The 19,999-nt window shown below is 39.9% G+C and overlaps 1 protein-coding gene across 2 annotated transcripts in view; it reads right to left on the reverse strand.

The window, feature by feature from the left end:
- Positions 1-267: 267 nt before the first annotated feature.
- Positions 268-19,999, reverse strand: part of LOC106781127 (NXPE family member 3) — a 37,408-nt gene continuing 17,676 nt past the window's right edge. For both annotated transcript variants that reach the window (XM_070231676.1, XM_023616865.2), the window contains 4 exons: positions 17,503-18,257; positions 10,620-10,699; positions 10,032-10,244; positions 268-2,691 (listed from right to left, as the gene is read on the reverse strand). In XM_070231676.1, the coding sequence (XP_070087777.1) occupies positions 2,159-2,691; positions 10,032-10,244; positions 10,620-10,699; positions 17,503-18,257 (1,581 nt within the window). In that variant the 3' untranslated portion in view covers positions 268-2,158. The remainder of the gene's footprint in view (positions 2,692-10,031; positions 10,245-10,619; positions 10,700-17,502; positions 18,258-19,999) is intronic.

Below are 19,999 nucleotides of genomic sequence, written 5' to 3' on the forward strand. Positions count from 1 at the left end.
ATTAAGTTTTTTGAACCTGAGAATTGATGTCTTTCAACAGTTCTGGAATGATCTCAGACATTATTTTTTCATATGTAGCCTCTGCCTCATTCCCTTTCTCTTCTTCTTATGGGACTTCAATCACATCTAACATCTATTTTATATTTTCCATTTATTTTTCTCTTTCTGGGCTGGCATGGAATAAATTCTTCAGTTCTTACTTGCAATTCTTTTTCCAGTTATGTCCAGTCTTTTAAATATCCACTAAGCTTTTAATTAATTGTTATATTTTTCTTTTTAGGAGTTCTGTTTTGTTCTTTTTCAAATATTCTTGCTTTTATCTACATTTTAAAGCCCTCTTTTATTAAGGTGGTTAAACATACTTATTTTATGATTTTTTTCTAGTTATCCCAATATCTGAAATTTTTGTACTCTTAATTCTGCTGTTTTTTCTGCTCTTTCTCACTCTTGGTGTCTTGTTTCTTGTGTGTTTCATGATTTCTAAATGTGAACAGCTCTTGTAGTATTATCTTGGGAGTGTACCCTTGTAATACTATCTGTGGAAAATTCTTTGAGATCTGAGATAAATATAGGTTTCTCCAGAAATCATATGTATTTGCTTCTGTAAGATGTCTGGAGGTAACATGAATCTAGAACCACTTACATTAACTTTGATCTAGAGACTTTTTGAGCCACTCAAGTAGTGTCAATTTAGGCTGAAAACGAGCATGAGGACCAGCTTATGGTTACAAAGTATTAGCGAACATTGTTCGCCCCGCCCCATCTACATAGCAATTTTCCCAAAATTAGTTTTCACTGTGCTCCCTGGGTCTGGGGTTATAGTTCTATATTACCCTTAGCCTGAGGATAGAGTCCTTTGAGACCCCAGTTTATCCAGGGCTCTCCTATTAGACTTGCCACATTGGAGAAAACCTTAGATCTTGTCTTCCTCCCTTTGCAAGGCTACAAAACAGATGCTAAAGAATTAGACACAGGGACTAGCCCAGTAGCATAGTGGTTAAGTTCGCATCCTCCGCTTTGGCGGTCTGGGGTTTGCGGGTTCAGATCCCAGGGGTAGACCCCTACCACAGCATGGCTTGCCAAGATTACAAAATACCAGGCACTCTTCTATGTGCTTTCCATGTATTATTTCATATATTCTTTTACAAAAGTCCATGAAATACTATTCTCATCTCCATTTACAAGTGGGGACACTGAGGCACTGAATTGTTAAGCCATTTACCCAGGATCAAGAATAGTGGCCTGGGGTTTGTGGGTTTGGATTCTGGGTGTGGACCCACACACCGCCCATCAATCCATGCTGTGGTGATGTCCCACGTACAAAATACAGGCAAACTGGCACAGACATTAGCTCAGTGACAACCTTCCTTAAGCAAAAAGAGAATAGTTGGCAACAGATGTTAGCTCAGGCCCAATCTTCCTCATCAAAATGCAAAAAAAAAAAAAAAAGAATTAGACCTGAACATATACATGGGACAAAGCTGCATAAAACTCAACACTTGCCTATACAAATAAACACAATAAAACTGGGGAAATCTGAATAAGATTGGTGGATTGTACCAATGTTAATATCCCAGTTGTGATATTGTACTGCAGTTTTGCAAGATGTTACCATTGGGAGAAACTGAGGAAAGGGTATGAGGGATCTCTGTGTATTATAACTTACAACTGCATAATCTACAATTAAACCAATAAAAATTTCCAAAAAAGAGAATTAAAAAGAAGGCATGGGGCCGGCCTGGTGGTGTAGCGTTTGAGTTAGCACCCTCCACTTTGCTGGCCCTGGGGTTCACAGGTTCAGATCCCGGTTGCAGTCTTATGCACTGCTTGTCAAGCCATGCTGTGGCAGGTGTCCCACGTATAAAGTGGAGGAAGATGGGTACGGATGTTAGCACAGGGCTGATCTTCCTCAAAAAAGAAAAAGGCATGTAAAATATCATCTCATTTATGTAGAATTACACACATATATGTGTGATGCATAGGCAAATGTATGAACAGATGGTTGCCAACATGTTAACAGTGATTAACCCTAGGTAGTAAGTCTTGGGTTAATCACTCTTCTCTGAATCACTGCTAGTTCAGGGTCCCATCATGTCTCCGGTCCTCTTCACAATCCCGACGGCCTCCGTCCACACAGCTCCAAAACCTGCAGGAGGGCTTAAGCGGGGCAGATGAAGGAGAGGAGGACGTCCACCTCGTTGCTGACGATAAGCCGTCCTGGGTGGATGTTGTCGGGCAGGGCTAGACTGGAGGTCATTTCCCAGGCATCCACGAAGGCCACAGGGAGGTCAGCAAAGGCAGCTCGGAGGAGCCGGTTAATCTGCAGGGTGAACCAGTCGCTGCCATACACGGACTTGTAGCCGGTGTTGGCCAGTTTGATGACCACAAGAGTGCGGGGTTCCCGGGCCAGCAGTGCAGCCACGGCTGCCCGGATCCCTGCCAGTCGTCGCACAAAGATGGATGGAGGGAAGGTGGTGAAGTGAGCACCCAGGCCCAGCACCACCACCGTGTGGGGGCCCCCTGCCAGGCCGCTCAGCTCCTGGGCCACAGAATGCAAGGAGGCCACTGGTGCACGGAGGCAGCGTAGGGGCCAGCTGTGGGCTCGCCAGTTTAACACGATGCCCCGAGCGGTCTCCACCGCCATCAGGGGCCCCACCTGATATATGCCATGTAGATCCACTGGCTTCAGAGCTGTGGGGAGAAGGAGAGAAGAGGCTTAAGGGTTGATACAGGACTGTGTACCATCCTCTTGTACAAATAAAAGTTCTAGCCCCTGCTTCCCAGGACATGCATACAGATACACAAAAGGTTATATTTGTAAAAAGAAATATCTGATGGATAGTAAGAAATCAACAAAATAGTTACCATAAATTGAAGGCAAATGGAGTTTGAGAGGAAGGGATGGAAACAAGACTTCTCTCTGAGTAATTTTCTGTATAGTTTTGACTTTTGTTTCATGTATATGAAACTATTCATGTATATCCATATTCAAAAATTAAATCTAAAATGTGCAATCCCTGAAACTTGGAACATAAATGAAAGACACAAACCTAAATATTTATGAAACTGATAACGAGCACACAGAGAAAGAATTTATTTCAAGTGACTTCACGACACAGTTCTTTGTACTTAGGGAGATGCATTCTAAGGACAAAAAGAATTACAAAGGAATATTGCAGTTGGCTCAGATGGTATAAGTTTCACACATTGTGATTGGTGGTTAGGTCTCTCAGATTTTTTTCAATCTATCAGCTTCCCCTCCTCCACCTACTTTTTTTTTCCACTTGCAATTCTTTGTCAAAGAAACCATGTTGTTTGTTCTATAGTTTCCCATAGTTGGCTTTGAACATCAATAGTGTTTAACATTTTCCTCTATCCTCTGCATTTCCCATAATTAATGGTTAGCTCAAGAGGGTTGATCAAATTCAGATTCCATTTTGGGGGGCAGTGTTTCATTTTGGGGAGCAATGCTTCACAGGTAGTGATTGTGTGCTTCCGTCAGGAGCCACATATTGTCTGGATAGCTCCACTCTGTGATGTGAGCATCTATTGATGATAATGGACTAACTCCATTAATTCATTAGGGGTTACAGAATGATGATATTCTAGTGTTACCATTCATTCTTTATTTATTAGTTGGAATATTTTTATAGAGAGAAATTTCCCCTCTCCTGCCATTTGGTTATATAGGAAAGACAGGATAAAGACTTGATTCTCTTTACTTATCAGTTATTAAAATAACAAGTTGGTTGCCTAAAATTGTCCAAAACGTTATCATTATAAATCTGTGGATTTAAGCGTGTCTGTTGTGTTTCAATCCACTGCAGTTTTTTGTCTTTGTTGATAATCAAATGTTCTCTTTTGTTTTTATTTTTGGTCCAGTGGAAGCTGACTTCTGAGTCCTTTCAACACAGCCCTGGTCATTTATAAACAGATCTTTCAACTTCATTCAGTGGTTTTATTGTTACTAGTAATGGCAGTATTGTTACTTTGAAATTACTTTTTTTTTTACTATGATAGGATACAGCAGGTAAGTAATTGTGTTTATATATTTAAATTTAGATTTTTGTATATGTAAATTAGATACAAATATAAATTCAAATAAAATAAAACACTAATTCTAAAATCAATTTGAAATGTCAATATGACTTCATGATTTTTAGTCTATCCATCTATCATCTACCTGTCTACCATCTATCTACATCTTCTGTCTGTTGAATGGCCTAGAAATAATGATACCCCAATAATAATGAGCATTTACAAAGCTCAGATATTAATTTCTAATTTCCCATGAATTCTTGAAGAATCAACAAATTCCAGGTCTAGGGCAGAATAGTACAAAGTGAGCCTACAATAACTCTGTGCCAGAAATCAAGGAACCTTTCTAATGCTGGAGGTCTGTCAAAAAGGACAAAGGAGCAAACTTGGCAGAGATTGTGAAAATTAGAATATTAGAGAAAATAATGAAAGAAAGCACTTAGAGAAAATAATGATTTTATAATAAAATAGAGGTTCAATCACAAGAAAGTTATAAAAATCCATGTATCCATAATGATATTCATAAAAGGAGTCATTTGCCACCATTTTAAACCAGCTCTTTTAATGGTAATTTGGTAATTAAAGGGAAATAGTTTAACATTTCTTGCCCTCCCAGGAGAAGCTATCTTTCAAGGTAACCTATTAGCTCCACTTAATGAGAGAAAACATTATTTTTACTTAAAAAGGCCAGCTAATAGTGTAGAAAGAACAATCAAATTAGAAAATCACCCTTTTGTAACATGTATATAATGATTGATACAGGCAATAATTGTCAGTTGTGTTAAAATCATTAGGAGAATGGTTAATGGAATTCATACAATGCTAAAATAACACCACTAGATTCCTTTCTGGTCCAAAGCGGAAAACATAACTGTACCATGGAGGGATCGGGTTTTTACCCCCTTATCCAGTGGTTGTTCTTATCATCACTCATGGTAAACAATCAGATACTATACATCCCCCAACGTGCTGAAAACAGAATTTACAACATCACTTATGCCGACGCTCAAGTTGAATCTATCAAGCCTTTAACTCTAAATTCCAGTTTATAAGAGATAGAGGGCAAACTAAATGTCACCATAAGGAAGCAATCAGAAATATCAGAAAGTGAAATATTTGACAAGACAACTGGTCCTGACTTTTCCTTAAAGAAGGGTGAAGGAAAGGAAGGACTAGCCTGGATTTAAAGAAATCAAGGGAGCAAACAACCAGGTCCTGGAATGGATTTGGCTTTGAAAAGACAACTGTATAGATTTTTGAAGGACAATAGAGGAAATTTGAATATCAGCTGGATATTAGAGCTAAGGATTATTATTCATTTTGTTAGGCATGATAATCTTATTTTGGTTATGTGTAAAAATATTGTTTTTAAAAGATTTATACTGAAATATTTTGGGGGTGGAATGTCATGATGTCTGTAATTGCCTCAAATACTTAAGAACATGAAAACAAAGTAAAAAGTCACATGTTTATATGCTGGTGGGCATGTGATGGAAATAAAGCAGTTCAGAGGAAAGAAGATTTAGGAGGCAGAGGGGGAAACTGGCAGAGAGATGTGTTTGAGTAGGCAAGAAGGGATGAGATCTGGAGCTAAAGTAGAAGGACCAGCCGTGGAGAAGAGCATGGAGAGCTAATTTACAAAAGCAGGTGGGAAGACAGAGAATACCAATACTGATGCTGGTAGATGAGGAAATGTGGTAAGAGGGTGTAGAATTTCATTTCCAGTTGCCTCATTTTATTCAAGAAAATATGTTAGATCATCAGCTGAGTGCGAGGTTGAGGCAGCTTTCAGGAGAGAGGAGAAGCTGTGAAGTAGTCAACTAGGAGAGTGATATCTGGGGGACCTGGGACCAGAGCAGTGGCTCTCGAAATTCAGTGCCCATCAGAATCACCTGGAGGGCATGCTGAAGCACAGACAGAGCTCCTCCCCAGAATTTCTGATTCAGTAGGTCTAGGGTGGGGTGTGAGAAGTTGCATTTCTAATAAGCTCCTAGGTGATGCTGGGTAGATCCGGGCACCACATTTTGAGAACCACCTTGATTTCTGTGCAGCATTAGGGCCCCTGGAGGTTCATGGGCATGCATTTCAAGAGGGAGCAGCCAGCACGGTTGAAAGTTTTCCTCCAGTTGTGTTCAGGTGCACAGGTATAATTGGGAAAGAGGCAGAGGGTTGAATGAGTCAGAGATTATTACTAAGATCATCACATAACTGGCTCCTTCTTATCATTCTGGACTCAGCCCAAAAGAAACTGTCTCAGAAGCACCTTCCCTGACTATCTAATCTATCTTCCTCCTCCTCTCCATCTTGCATTTTCATATTTTTTTCACAGAACTTTTCACTATCTGGAATTGTATGTATATTTATTTCGTTACTTGCTTCTGACACTTTCCACTGGAGCTTACGCACAACAAAACAGGAATCTTGAATTGTGTGTGTGTGTGTGTGTGTGTGAGGAGGATTGGCCCTGAGCTAACATCTGTTGCCAATCTTCCTGTCTTTGCTTGAGGAAGATTGTCACTGAGCTAACATCTGTGCCCATCTTCCTCCACTTAAAGTGGAAGGCCACCACAGCACAACAGCATGGCTTGATGAATGGTGCCAGCTCCACGCCTGGGATCCGAACCTGCAAACCCCGGGCCGCCAAGGGGAGTGTGCAAACATAATCACTACACCACCAGACCAGCCCCAGCAATCTTGATTTTTTGTTTTGTTCACTACCATATTCCTAGAACAGTGCCCGGACATTGGAGGTGCTCAATAAATAGGTATTGATGAAAAACGAGAAAAACACAAAGAAAGAAAGGAGGGAAGGAGGGAGGAAAAGTGGGAGGGAGGGAAAACAAAAAGCTACACAAGAACCTAAGTCACTGTACTAGTTTTAACTCTGAAGAGAAAAATATTTACATGATTATAAAAATATAAACACAGTTAACTGATACGGCTAAAATTAATGAAAATACATTGGAAAGTATTGGAAAAACATTGCAAAGTACATGGGAAGAGGAGGCTAGCTAGTTGCTCATGACCTCATTTTCTTTGTCTAAAGACTATGTTTCCCAAATTCTCTGTTTGGACCATGACCAGGTTGTGGTGATGGAACTTGGGCAACGAAGATGTACACCACTTCCACGCCTGGACATAAAGCATCCCATACAACCCTCCACTCTCTCTCTCTCTCTCACTTTCTCTCTCTCTTTCTCCCTATCCGTGGTCTGGGTGCAGACGATCCTCTGGGGAAGCCCTAGGGGACAGTGGAGACAGAGGATGAAAGGGACCTGGGTTCCGAAGTCACAGCTTTGAGGACAGCAGTGTGGAAGGCTACTCCCAAACAATCACTGGCCTTTGGGTGGGTTTGAAATAAGCTTTTATTGTGTAAAACCACTAAAATTGCAGGGCTATTTTTATTGCTATAAAAATGAGAAATGTCAAATTTGAATCACTAGAAATTACTAGTGTTTCAGTCAAGGTCCAATCAGGAGAAAGAAATTGCACATTAATCTGAACAGAGAAAGTGGATATAAAGAGTTATTAACTATAACAGGGTAAAGAGTATTCTACAGAATATTATAGTGCTGAGGGAGACAACCCGAATTCTGGAAGAATCTTTTAGCTTACTAATTTTTCTAACATAGTATCCATTCTATGTATTCCACCTACTGAGTGTTTTTGAAAAATATCTCTGAGATAGCTAATTGGTTCTTTGTAGTATAGAAAGAATTCAAAGTGACATTTACATCAAATCAAAGAAAATTGACTCCAGGAGGGATCTGAGCCTCCACTCCCAGCTGGAAGCCAAATAGCAGAAAAAGGTGGAGAACAGAAACGCTAGTTGGCACTGTGCTCCCTGCCCTTCATGTCAGCAGGGCAACATATGGAGCTGAACTTCACCTTCACCCAGTGACAACGAGGCTGTGGGAGCTGTGCTTCATTTTCACTGGGATGGCACCAGCAGGCCTCAAAAGGGAGCTGAAAATACACCCACCTGGACCTGCACACTACATCTACACAGAGTGACTCTGCTGGGAAAACAAAGGTAAAATGAGATCCAGAGTCTCACAAATTAATGCTCAAAACGTCCTGCAAACAACAGAAAATCCTTCATGATCTTCATGATGCCAACAACCAGCACAATCACAACCTGAATGAGAAACGACAATGAGCAGGTGCCAACAACCAGGTTAGTCAGATGGCAGAATTATCTGAAAAGGGTTTTTAAAGCAGCCATCATAAAAAATGCTTGATTGGGCCATTATTAACACTAATACCTATTAGTAGAGTTAAAATTTAAAAGATTGACTTCTCCAAGTATGGGTGAGAATACAGAGCAACTAGAGTTTCCATGATGGTGGGAATGTAAAATGATAGAACTAATTTGGAGAACACTTTGGAAGTTTCTTAAAAAGATAAACATATATCTATCACATGATCAAGCCATTCCACTCTAAGATATTTACTCAAGAGAAATGAAAGCATATACCCATACAAAGACTTGTACACAAATATTCCTAGCAGCTTTATTAGTTATAGCTAAAACTTAGAAACAACCCACAGGTCCATCGATAGATGAATGGGTATTCAAATAATGGTATATCCACACAAGGGAATACTACACAGCAATAAATAAGGAATGAACTAATGCCTTACACAGAAATGTGGATGAATCTCAAAGTAATTATGCTGAGTCAAAAAAGCCACACAAAAAAAAGAGTACACATCGTATGGCTCCATTTATATAAAGTTGTAGCAAATGCAAACTAAGCTAGTGAGACATAAAGCAGATGCGTGGTTGCCTGGGGAAGGAGGGTGGAAGTGAGGGAGTGGGAGGGGTGAAAGAGAGGAGTTAGGAAAGGCCAGGGGAAAATTTTCTGGGTGATGGATATGCTATTTTATTTGTGGAGATTGTTGCCTGGGTGTACACATATGTTATAACATCAGCTTTTAAGCTTTAAATATGTGCTATTTATGGTTTGTCAATTACACCTCTTTAAAATAAAGAGGAACCACAAATTAGGCCTAGTGACTGAGGGTGACAGTATGGCAAATTTCTAAACTTTGCAGGAAGACAGGAATGTATCTGTGATTTCTGTCTGAGATGGGAAATAAAAGCTTAGGTGGACTTTCCTCAAAAACGCGGTAAGCAAGCGATACAATTAGCCAGCTGCTAATTTGCAATTGAGTTCACAGAGATTACGATCAATGAACGGCAGCCCCAGTCTGACGGGCGTTCTGGCTAGCTCTTCTGTTCCACCCTCCTCCTCCTCACATATCTTCAAGACTTGGAATATTTTTGTACCAGGTACCGCTTGCTTAGGACATCATCTTACTTAAAATAACCACTACAGATGCTAAGCATTGGTTTTCTTTGCTAAATGAGAGGTGACTCACAAGTATTGTGATAGTTTTCTGTTTCCCATTAATCTTGACTATGTAGACAAATGGTACACGTGGAAGATTTGGGGTCGGATTAATTTGACTTTGGAGGGGCTGAGGAAACTACATGCGTTCAGCAGAAGTCACTTGGGTTTTAGGTGTAAAGAGAACCATATTTCCACCAGCTGCTGGTCAGGATGCAGCAGCAAGCAAAAAAAAAAAAAAAGAAAAGAAAGAAAGAAGTTGAGGTGGGATGGGAGACAAAAGTTTGGACTTTATGTCCTTGACATGTTGATTTTACTTAAGAGAGGAAATGGGGTTTTTAATTAGAAACTAAATGGGGGGACTGTTTTTGAATTATCAGAAATTGTATTATTTGAAAGGTGTTTTTTTCTGCTGTCATTTGAGCTCATTACATAACTTCTGGTAAACTAAACCGGAAAGGTAATAATTACATCCTCCCAGCTCTGATTCCCTTGCCCATTTGTCCTTGGAAAAGTCCCAGCCTCCTGCCCCATGTCTCTACCACAAACACAGGAGTCTTGTCTCTCAGAGCTCTCCCTGTTCACCTCTTCCTACATGGGGCTTCAGGTGTCCTGCCCTCTCCCCTCACAGCCACTCACAGGGCACCGTGTCTCGCAGATACTCCCACCACTGCCGAAGCGTGGAGTCCCCAATCATGTGGATGACATGGCCAGCCAGGCAGCCCAGGATTCTGTCAGCAGTGGAGAAGGTGCGTCCAGAGCAGGACAGCGAGTGCCACACATCTTGGTGGTAGAAACCAGAGGGCTTTGAGGCCCGGAGCCCAGGGCAGCATGGGGGCCGTGGGGGCAGGGCTACAGGAAAGGGAAAAGCAGAACAGAGCTCACATTTATAGCTTACAAAATACCAGGCACTCTTCTATGTGCTTTCCATGTATTATTTCATTCATTCTTTTACAAAAATCCATGAAATATGATTCTTATCTCCATTTACAAGGGGGGACACTGAGGCACTGAATTGTTAAATGATTTACCCGTGATCAAGAATAGTGGTGGGCAGTGGTAGCATCTGAACCCAAGAAGTCTGACTTTACAGCCCATGTTACTAACCACTATGCTACACTTACCTGGCAGGGGGGCTGTGGTTAAACTCTCAGTCAAGGAACAGAACCCCTCTAAAAGTCTTTTACCCCTACATCCCTCCACCCAGCATGTACCAATCCCACTCACCTAGGTTGTTTTTCCCTGTGGCTGCCTTTCTGATCTGGATTGGAGAAATGCCCTGTCGGAGCACCTTGTCTGTCACCCTCCTAGGGAAACACCAAGAGTGAGCATTGAGGGAAGGCAACCAGTGTTAGCTTGAGTCCAGAATGGGCATACAATGGTTGGCTTGTAATTTCTCCTCTCCCTGAGTCCAAAAAGGGTTTGAACTAGTTACAATACAATTAGCACATTTACCGTTTCAGGCAATTACAATAAGGAGTTCCCAAAAAATAATGGAAGCAAGAGAAAATCTTATGAGGAATCTGGGAGAAGGACCTTCTGCAATCAATGCACCCATTGGCTCTCAGTTTACTAACAGTCCAGGTAATAAGAGTACACCCGAGCTGGAGCATGTAGTTCTTCTCTGATCAAAGGGAATGTACAAGTATGCCAGGAGAGACAAAGGTTTCCTGGCACTAAATTCTGGAAGGAACATGCAGCAGAGACATTTTTGTTACATAAATGCTCAGACAATAGGGATCATAACCCGCAACTCCTGAAGAGTGGGCTGTACAGAGTGATGTCCAAAGAGGGGGTGGGGAGAGTAGGTTTGCAGGGGAGAAATCTGACAAACACTGTCCCTGCCAGGTGACTAGGGCAACATCAAGGCTCCTAAATCGTGGTGACAGTGTGTACCCTTGATATGATGTGATGACAATGTAACTTTACCTCTGTGATCTTCCTGCCAAAACCCCATAACCCTCATCTCATCATAAGGAAACCATCAGACAAATTCCAACAGACTGGAATACTACAATATAATTAACCAACACTCCTCAACACTGTCAAGGTCATCAAAAACAAGGAACGTATGAGAAACTGTCACAGCCAACAAGAGCCTTAGGAGACATGACAACTAAGTGTCATGAAGTATCTGAATGAGATCCTGGAACAGAAAAGGGACATTAGGTTAAAACCAGAAAGACCTAAATATGCCGTGGACCTTAGTTAATAATAATGCATCAATATTGGCTCACGAATTGTAGCAAATATACCACATCAATGTACGACGTTAATAACGGGGAAACCGGGGGTAAAAAGCAGATAAGGGAACTCTCTGTACCATCTACTCAATTTCTATGTAAATCTACAACTGTTCTAAACAATAAAGTATGGTAACAAAAAGCTTCCAGCAATTCCACACACAGGTGTTTATCGAAGAGAAACAAAAATATTTGCCTGCAGAAGTCTTATACCTCAATGTTCATGGTAGATTTATTCATAACAGCCAAAACCTGGAAGCAACCCTAAATGTTCATCAAGAGGTGAATGGACAAACAAACTGTGGTATATCCATACAATGCAACACAATTCATCAAAAAAAGGAAAAAATTATGGATGTACAACAACAACACGGATGAATCTCAAAAACATTTTACTGAGCAAAGAAGCCAGACACAACAGTGCCTACAGTCTGATCCCACTTTTATGCAGTTGTAGAAAAGGCAAAACTAATATATACTTTCAGAAAGCAAATCAGTGATTGCCTGGGGCTAGAGATGGGTGAGGGAAATTGGCCATGAGGGGACGCAAGGGAATCTTAGGGGCGATGGAAATGTCCTATATCTTGATTGTGGTGACAGTTATATGGGTACACCCATTTATCAAAACTCATGGACCTGCACTTTTGAAACAAGTACATTGCACTGTATGTAAATTACACTTAATGAAGTAGATTTAAAACAATGTTTTTAATTGAAAGAAAAAACTCCGACCATAGGATTATGAACTGCTGAGAAGGCTGTAATTAAACAAATAGCTATTAAATAACAATAAATATTTGTTGCACAAATGTATGAACTGCTGTCTCTAGAATTGATGGGTTGAAGCGGGCTGGCCTGGTGGCATAGTGGTTAAATTCATGCACTCTACTTTGGCAGCCTGGAGTTTGCAGGTTTGGATCCTGGGTGCAGACCTACATGTTGCTCATCAAGCCATGCTGTGGTGGCATCCCATATACAAAATAGAGGAAGATTGGCACAGATGTTAGCTCAGTGACAATCTTCCTCAAGCAAAAAGAGGAAGTTTGGCAATGGATGTTAGCTCAGGGTCAATCTTCCTCACCAAAGAAAGAAAGAAAGAAAAAGAATTGATGGGCTCCAGTTCTGGTGACGCTGGAAATACTATTGGGCAGTCATTTCATGTGTTTCCACTTAGATGTCTCTGCCATTCCTCAAAGCTGAGACTGGGCACTCACCTTATCTTTCTCTCTTCACATCCAAGGGCAGGAGAAAGAGAGGTGGGGGCAGTACCTCCTTATTTACAGAGGAGCTCTCTCAATATTAACTCCCTTACTAGAAAATATATCAACTTCTATACCCATCCTTACTTCCTCCTTACCATGTTCACAAGAAGAGGTGACACTGAACCCTAACGCTATCTCCTTCTGTATCTTTTAGATGGCACCACTTTCCTTTTTTGCACCATCTTTAACTTCTTCCCTTGAGTTCTTCCTTTCCAGAATATAAACATAATCACAACCTACTCCACTGAATTAAGCCCCTCTTCCATTACCTCTTCCTGTAGCTACAACTCCATCAGGTTCCTTTCCTTCATAGGACAACTTGTTGAAAGACATCTACCCTGGTTATCTGTCTTCTTCTCCTACCTTCTATGCACATTTTAAGTTATTTTATTGCATACTCAACATCCAGCTCTATCAGATTTTAACATTTTGCCACGTTTGAATTAGATCTTTCTTTAGAAAGAAAGAAATCCATAGCTAAAATAAAAACTAGTGTTAACACCAAATGTTGCAGAGGTACAGAGAAACTGGACTTCTCAGGCATAGCTGGTGGGAATGTAAAATGGTATGAGCACTCTGGAAAATAGTTCAGCAGTTTCTTATAAAACTAAACATCCACCAATTGCACAACCCAGCAATCGCACTCAGGCATTTATTCCAGAGAAATGAAAATTGATGTTCACATAAAAACTCATATATGAATATTCATAGAAGCTTTGCTTATAATAGTCATAAACCAGAAACAACCTAAATGTCCTTCAAAGGGTGAATGGTTAAACAAACTTATGTAATGGAATACCAGGCAGCAATAAAAAGGAATGGATTATTGACACATGCAATAACTTGGATGTATCTCAAAGGCATTACGCTTAGTGAAAAAAGTCTATCTCAAGTGGTTACAGACTGTGTGATTCCACTTATATAATATTCTTAAGATGACAAAACTATAGAGATGGAGAACAGATTGGTAGTTGCCAGGTGACAGGGACAGGAATGGGAGTGTGGGAATGACTATAATGGGATAGCATGAATGAAACATTTCTATATCTTGATTGTGGTGTTGGTTACACAAGTCTATACATGGGGTAAATTTGCAAAGAACTACAAACACACACAAATGAATGTATGTAAAAGATGGTAAAAACTGAATAAGATCTGAAGTCTAGTTAACAGACTTGTACCAACGTCAATTTCCCTGTTTTCATGTTATATAACATATATGAGATGTCATCATTGGCGGAAGCTGGCTAAAGGGTTCACAAGACTCTATATACTATTTTCACAACTTCCTGTGAGTCTGCAATTATTTCACAATAAAAAGTTAAATAAAAAAAAGGAAATAGATCAAAGTTACCACAGATTCGCCTTCCACACTCCTGCCTTTTCCATTCCGCTACCCACAAGGATGTAGTCACTATCGTAAGTGTTTATGATTCTCATCCACATCTTATACATTTTATATATATTTATGTAGCTAAACTATTAAATACTATTGTTTGCAACTTTTAAAACTTTACATAAATGGTATCATATGTGTGTATTGTTACTTGACTCATTATGTTTTCAAGATTTATAATTATAAAATTATAAGATATAGCTGCTCTTTATTCATTTTAACTTCTATATGATTCTATTGTTTCAATACACTATAATTCATTTATCCATCTCCTATTGATTGTCACTTAGATAGTGTGTAATATTTTGTTATTACAGACAATGTCTGCAATGAACATCTTTTACATGTGCCCTGGGTCTCACCTGAGAAAGTTTCTCTACAATTTCTACATAGAAAGCAAATCTTTGGATGGTAGGTTATATGCATCTTCAATTTTACTAGGTATTGTTAAATTGCTCTCCAAAGTTATTATGTCAATTTACACGCTCACCAGTAGTACATGAGATATTCCATTTCTACACATCCTCATCACACTTGTTTTTGTTGGATTAAAAAGCTTTGTGAGGGAGGCCAGCCTGGTGGCATAGTGGTTAACTTCACGTGCTCCACTGGAGCAGCCTGGCGTTCACAGTTTCAATTCCAGGACACGGACCTACACACCGCTTCTCAGGCCATGCTGTGGCAGCACCCCACATACAAAATAAAAGAAGATTGGCACAGATGTTAGCTCAGGGACAATCTCCCTCAAGCGAAAAGGGGAAGATTGGAAACAGAAGTTAGCCCAGCACCAATCTTCCTTACCAACAAAAAAAGATTTGTTAGTATAAAAATTATTAAATGGTATCATATTTTGGTTTTAATTTAAATTTCCCTGATTACTAATGAATTTGAGTATATTTTTAAATTTTTTCTTCTGTGGTTTCCTGTTTATATCTTTTGCCCATTTTTCTATTGAGCCGTATAATTTTTTTATTGTTTTGTAAGAATTCCTTTTTTAAAGTTAAACTATTTTTCTTATAATGATAGACTTTTAAGATCCATTCTCTTAGCAACTTTCAAATATACAATACAGTATTATTAACTATTGTCACCATGCTGTACATTACATTCCCATGACCTTTATTTTATAACTGGATGTTTGAACCTTTTGACCATCTTCAACCATTTCACCCAGCCTCGATCTTTCACATCTGGCAACCCCCAATCTGTTTTCTGTTATCTATGACCTTGGTTTAGGTTTTGTAAATGTCACAGGTAAGTGAAATGACATGGTGTTTGTCTTATTCTGTCTGACTTATTTCACTTAGCATAATGTCCTCAAGGTCCATCCAGGTGGTCAGCAAATGGCAAGATTTCATTCTCTTTTTTTATGGCTGAATAGTATTCCTTATAAGATTTCTTTATCTATTGTAAGTACTAATCCTATACCAATTATGTGTGTCACAAATATCATCTTCCAGCCTATATCTTGACGTAAACTATGTGTATGGGACTTTTTGTAATGGAAATTTTTTGATTTATATATTGCCCAATTTATGAATATTTTCTTTTATGATTTGTGCCTTTGTTATATCTAAAATAATATTTCCTAAGCCAAAATCATAAAGATATTTTTTGCTGTTATCTTCTTTGAGTTTTAAGGTTTGCTTTTTCACATTTAGGTTTTTAATCCCCCTGGCATTGATCTTATGCATATACTGTGAGGTTTAGATCTAATCATATTCTTTTCTTTTTATTTACTATCCAATATGTTCCCCATTGGTTTGAATACATACTATGTTTAGAAAAGATTAGTTATGTTTATGGATCTAGTTTCTTCCATGATTTATGTAACTAGACCTAAACAAATGCCACAATGTCATGTCAAGAGACTTGCCTGAAACTATTTCACAGAGAAATTTTGAAATATAAAGACATGAAAAAAGTATACCAAGAAAATACTAAGCAAATGAAAGCTGTAATAGCAATATTCATTGTAAAAATTAGAACATAAGACAAAAAGCAGGAAAGTAAAATGAATAATTTACCAATAACATAAAACACAATCACAAAGTTGAATGTACTAAACAATATAGCCTTGAAATGTATAAATTGTCAAATCTATAAAAACAGTATAATAGGTTTATCTCTGAAACTAATAGATTAAGCAGACACAATATTAGTGAACATATACAGGTTTGGAATAAAAAAATAACAAGCTAAATCAAATAGGTTCAGAATTCCATTCTGAAGGAATAGAAAATACAAATTATTTTCAAGGAAACATAGAATATGAAGGAAAAATTAGGCATTTGCTGCATCACAAATAAATTCTCAACAAATTTCAAAGAATCAACATCATAAAAACCCTATTTTTAGTCATAATGCAAATAAATTAAGAAAAAACCACACAAAGATAGCCACCTCCCTACTTTCTATTCAGAAACTAAAAATAATTCCTGAATAATTTGTGAGTTAAAGAGGAATTCACTGTAGAAATGATAAAACATATAAAACTGAATGAAAATGAAGCTCTCATAGAAATATTGTAGGATACAGCTTCAGCTGTAGTCAGAAGGAAATTTATAGTCTTAACAATTTTCACTCTATATAAGAAAGATTGAAATAGATGGATTAATTGTTCTGGATCATGAAACTAGAAAAAGGTAGGAAATCCTAATAGAAACAGGAGTAACAAATGTTGAAGATACCAGCAGAAACAAATGAAATCGAATGGAGACTTCCTTTTCCTAGTAATATGGCAGACCCAGGTATTCACACCAACTCTTACATTGAGAATGACTAAAAGTTCTGGACAAATATTTTTAAAATCTATTTAAATAATTGAAGATCTAACAAAATAATAGGAAATGTTCAGATGAAAATCTAAGTGAAGATAGGAATTTAGATAAATGCATGACACACTCAAGCCACTTTTGCCCTGATGTCGTTTGCTCTGTCTTGAATACCTTATCTCTTATCTTCCCTGGATAATTCATATTTTTCCTTTAAACCTCAGATCAATTGATAGCCTGACTGGTATAATGTAGTATATGTCAGTCTGGAAATGTCTGTCATATAACAGGTGTTCTATAAGCATGTGTTGAATGAGAGTATAAGTAAATGAGTGATGTAAACTGAGGGAAGGGCATTGGGTCACAGGGACAATATTTAGAAGGAAAGGTGTGGCTTAGGGTTGGGGCAGACATCCTGGATTCTGAGTTTCTTACCATGCCAGCAGGGCCTCATCATGTGGTACAGTCACTTTCAGGTAACTCCCACTTGAGTGTCCGACCAAAGAGTTGCAGGGCAGGGTAGGTGGTTGAGCACAGAACCAGAGCTCACTTGAAACCACATCCCTGTACTGGCAGGTAGGCCCTTTCGCTCCAGTTGACTGGGGGTCAACATTACAAATCACAGTCTCTTCAGCTCCTGTGGGTCCCCGGAAATACCCTCTAAAATCAACTGTGGCCCTTTTCTCTCTCCAGATTCTTTGTAGAACCCCAACTGCCTCACTGGAGTGGATCAGCCGCACTTGTACATGGGCCTGCCCAGCCCAGAGGAGTGGGAAGGACAACAGGTATGTGCCATTCTCCAGATCCTGGACATCCCCAGGGACCCCCGCCTTCAAGCCAGGACCCAGCAGCTGTGCCCGAAACAGATCCCCACCATGGGTCTTGGGCCTGCCCCGGTGGTCTCTGGCCACAAGGATGGCCTCCAGGTAGCCTCCTAGGGCATAGCTGGCCTGGGCAGGACCCCTTAGGCGGTAGGTGGAGGTCTGGGGGCTGGTGGAGGCCAAAATGTCCCCTTCATCCCCTGGGGTTGGAGGCCAGTACAGAAGATGAGTCAGGTTGGCGAGCTCCTTGGGGAGAGAGGATAAGAGGGAGGGAGATTCTGCGGACTCGCAGGCAGATATAGAGGCAGTGCGGGGTCCTGGGGCCCGATGGATGGTGCTGTCAGGCAAGGAAACGATGAAATAGAGGATCTGTGGGTAGAGAAAGAGAAACCTATCAGAGGTTTATGTTTCCCTCGTTTTCTTCTGGGAAAGAGACTTCCATTCCCCAAGGCTAATCCCTTCTGCCAGGTAGGACCCAGGAGGCCTGTCCTGCCTGCACCATCAGGCTGTCATTCACTCATCGGCCTGGTGTCTGAGTCACAACCATATTTATTTGAAAGAAGCATCTCATGTGAAGGTGAAGTTATATCGCTAGTTTAGCTCAAGTGCCTCCTTATCTCAGGTTTATTCCTTCCACTATCATCTTCCCTCCCTCCCATGTACTCCCACACAGATATGTGTGCAGGCCCTCACCCAACCCTCACATCTCTAGCTTTCATCACCCCTCACAAGTCCTGCTTCCCCCCCAGAACCTAGCATTCTGAGTAAGTGTCCCCTTTCCTCTTCCTTCTCTCCACAGCTCCACTGCCACAGTCTCTATCCCACAATTTCAGTAAAGGGTCAGGGGCGTGTGAGCTCTTTAGTCACTGCTACTGAGGGTTATAGAAGAAGGAGATGAGAACATCTCTTAGGGAGCTCCCTCTCTAATTGGGCTAAGTTGGCAGGAAGAAGCAATACAACCACAGAAACCATTGGAAAATGAAAACCTGTAGAAAACCACAGACATAAAGGTGGGTTGGAAAAAGGAGTGAGATATAGCAGATTCTTTTCTGGGAAGACATGGTGTTTGCTATGACAAGGAGTCCCATCCTGGAGCCCAGGGGTCTCTGGTCTCATATTCTGAGAAATACAAAGTCACAGGTACAGACCAGAGAATATAAGGATCCAAATAAGAAGAGTAGTAGAGAAAGCTCATGTTTTGTGTGCTTGTGGTGGTGAATGTGGGAGGGAGTCTATGCACTTGGCCTGGTTATGTTCCGATAAGCTCATCACAAGTTGAAAATATCATTAAGTCAAAATGCATTTAATACACCTATCCTACCAAACATAATAGCTTAACCTAGCCTAACTTAAACATGCTCAGAGCACTTACGTTAGCCTACAGTTGGGCAAAATCATCTAATGCAAAGCCTATTTTATAATAAAGTATGCAATATCTCATGTAATTCATTGAATGCTGTACTGAAAGTGAAAAACAGAATGCTTGGATGGGTACAGAATGGTTGTAAGTGTATGGGTTGTTTGCCCTTGTGATCGTGTGGCTAACTGGGAACTGCCACTCGATGCCACTGCCCAGCATCGTGAGAGTGGGTCACACCACATATTGCCAGGCCAGGAAAAGCTCAAACTTCAAAATTCAAAGTACGGTTTCTACTGAATGTGTCTTGCTTTTACACCATCATAAAGTAAAGAAATTGTAAAGCAAACCATTGTAAGTCAGGGGCCGTCTGTAACAGAACTAGAAGTGTGAGCTTGAGAGTCATTGTCTTCTATTTAGAAGGCTGTTAGTGCAGCTATGTCTAATGTCATGAGGCACAGGGAAACAAACTCCCTTTAATTGTCTTCTAAACTGGCTATTTGTTTGCATATGTGTCTCCTCTGTTAAATTGCAAACTCTTAGAGGGAGAGCTCATTTTCTCAAGATCTTACATAATGCTTTGTAGGGAAGCCTCAGTGACTGGCTTAGGGATGAGAATGTGAACCCTAGTCAAAAGTCAAGACAGGCCATTAGCAAGAGGATGAGTTGCATAGACAGAGGGAAGGCCTATTCTATGGGGAAGAAATAGTAAAAGAATAGCCCAAATTCACAAGTGATAAGTTAAGAATTCTGA

Source organism: Equus caballus, chromosome 13, assembly GCF_041296265.1.
Source record: "Equus caballus isolate H_3958 breed thoroughbred chromosome 13, TB-T2T, whole genome shotgun sequence".
NCBI classification, from domain to species: Eukaryota; Metazoa; Chordata; class Mammalia; order Perissodactyla; family Equidae; genus Equus; species Equus caballus.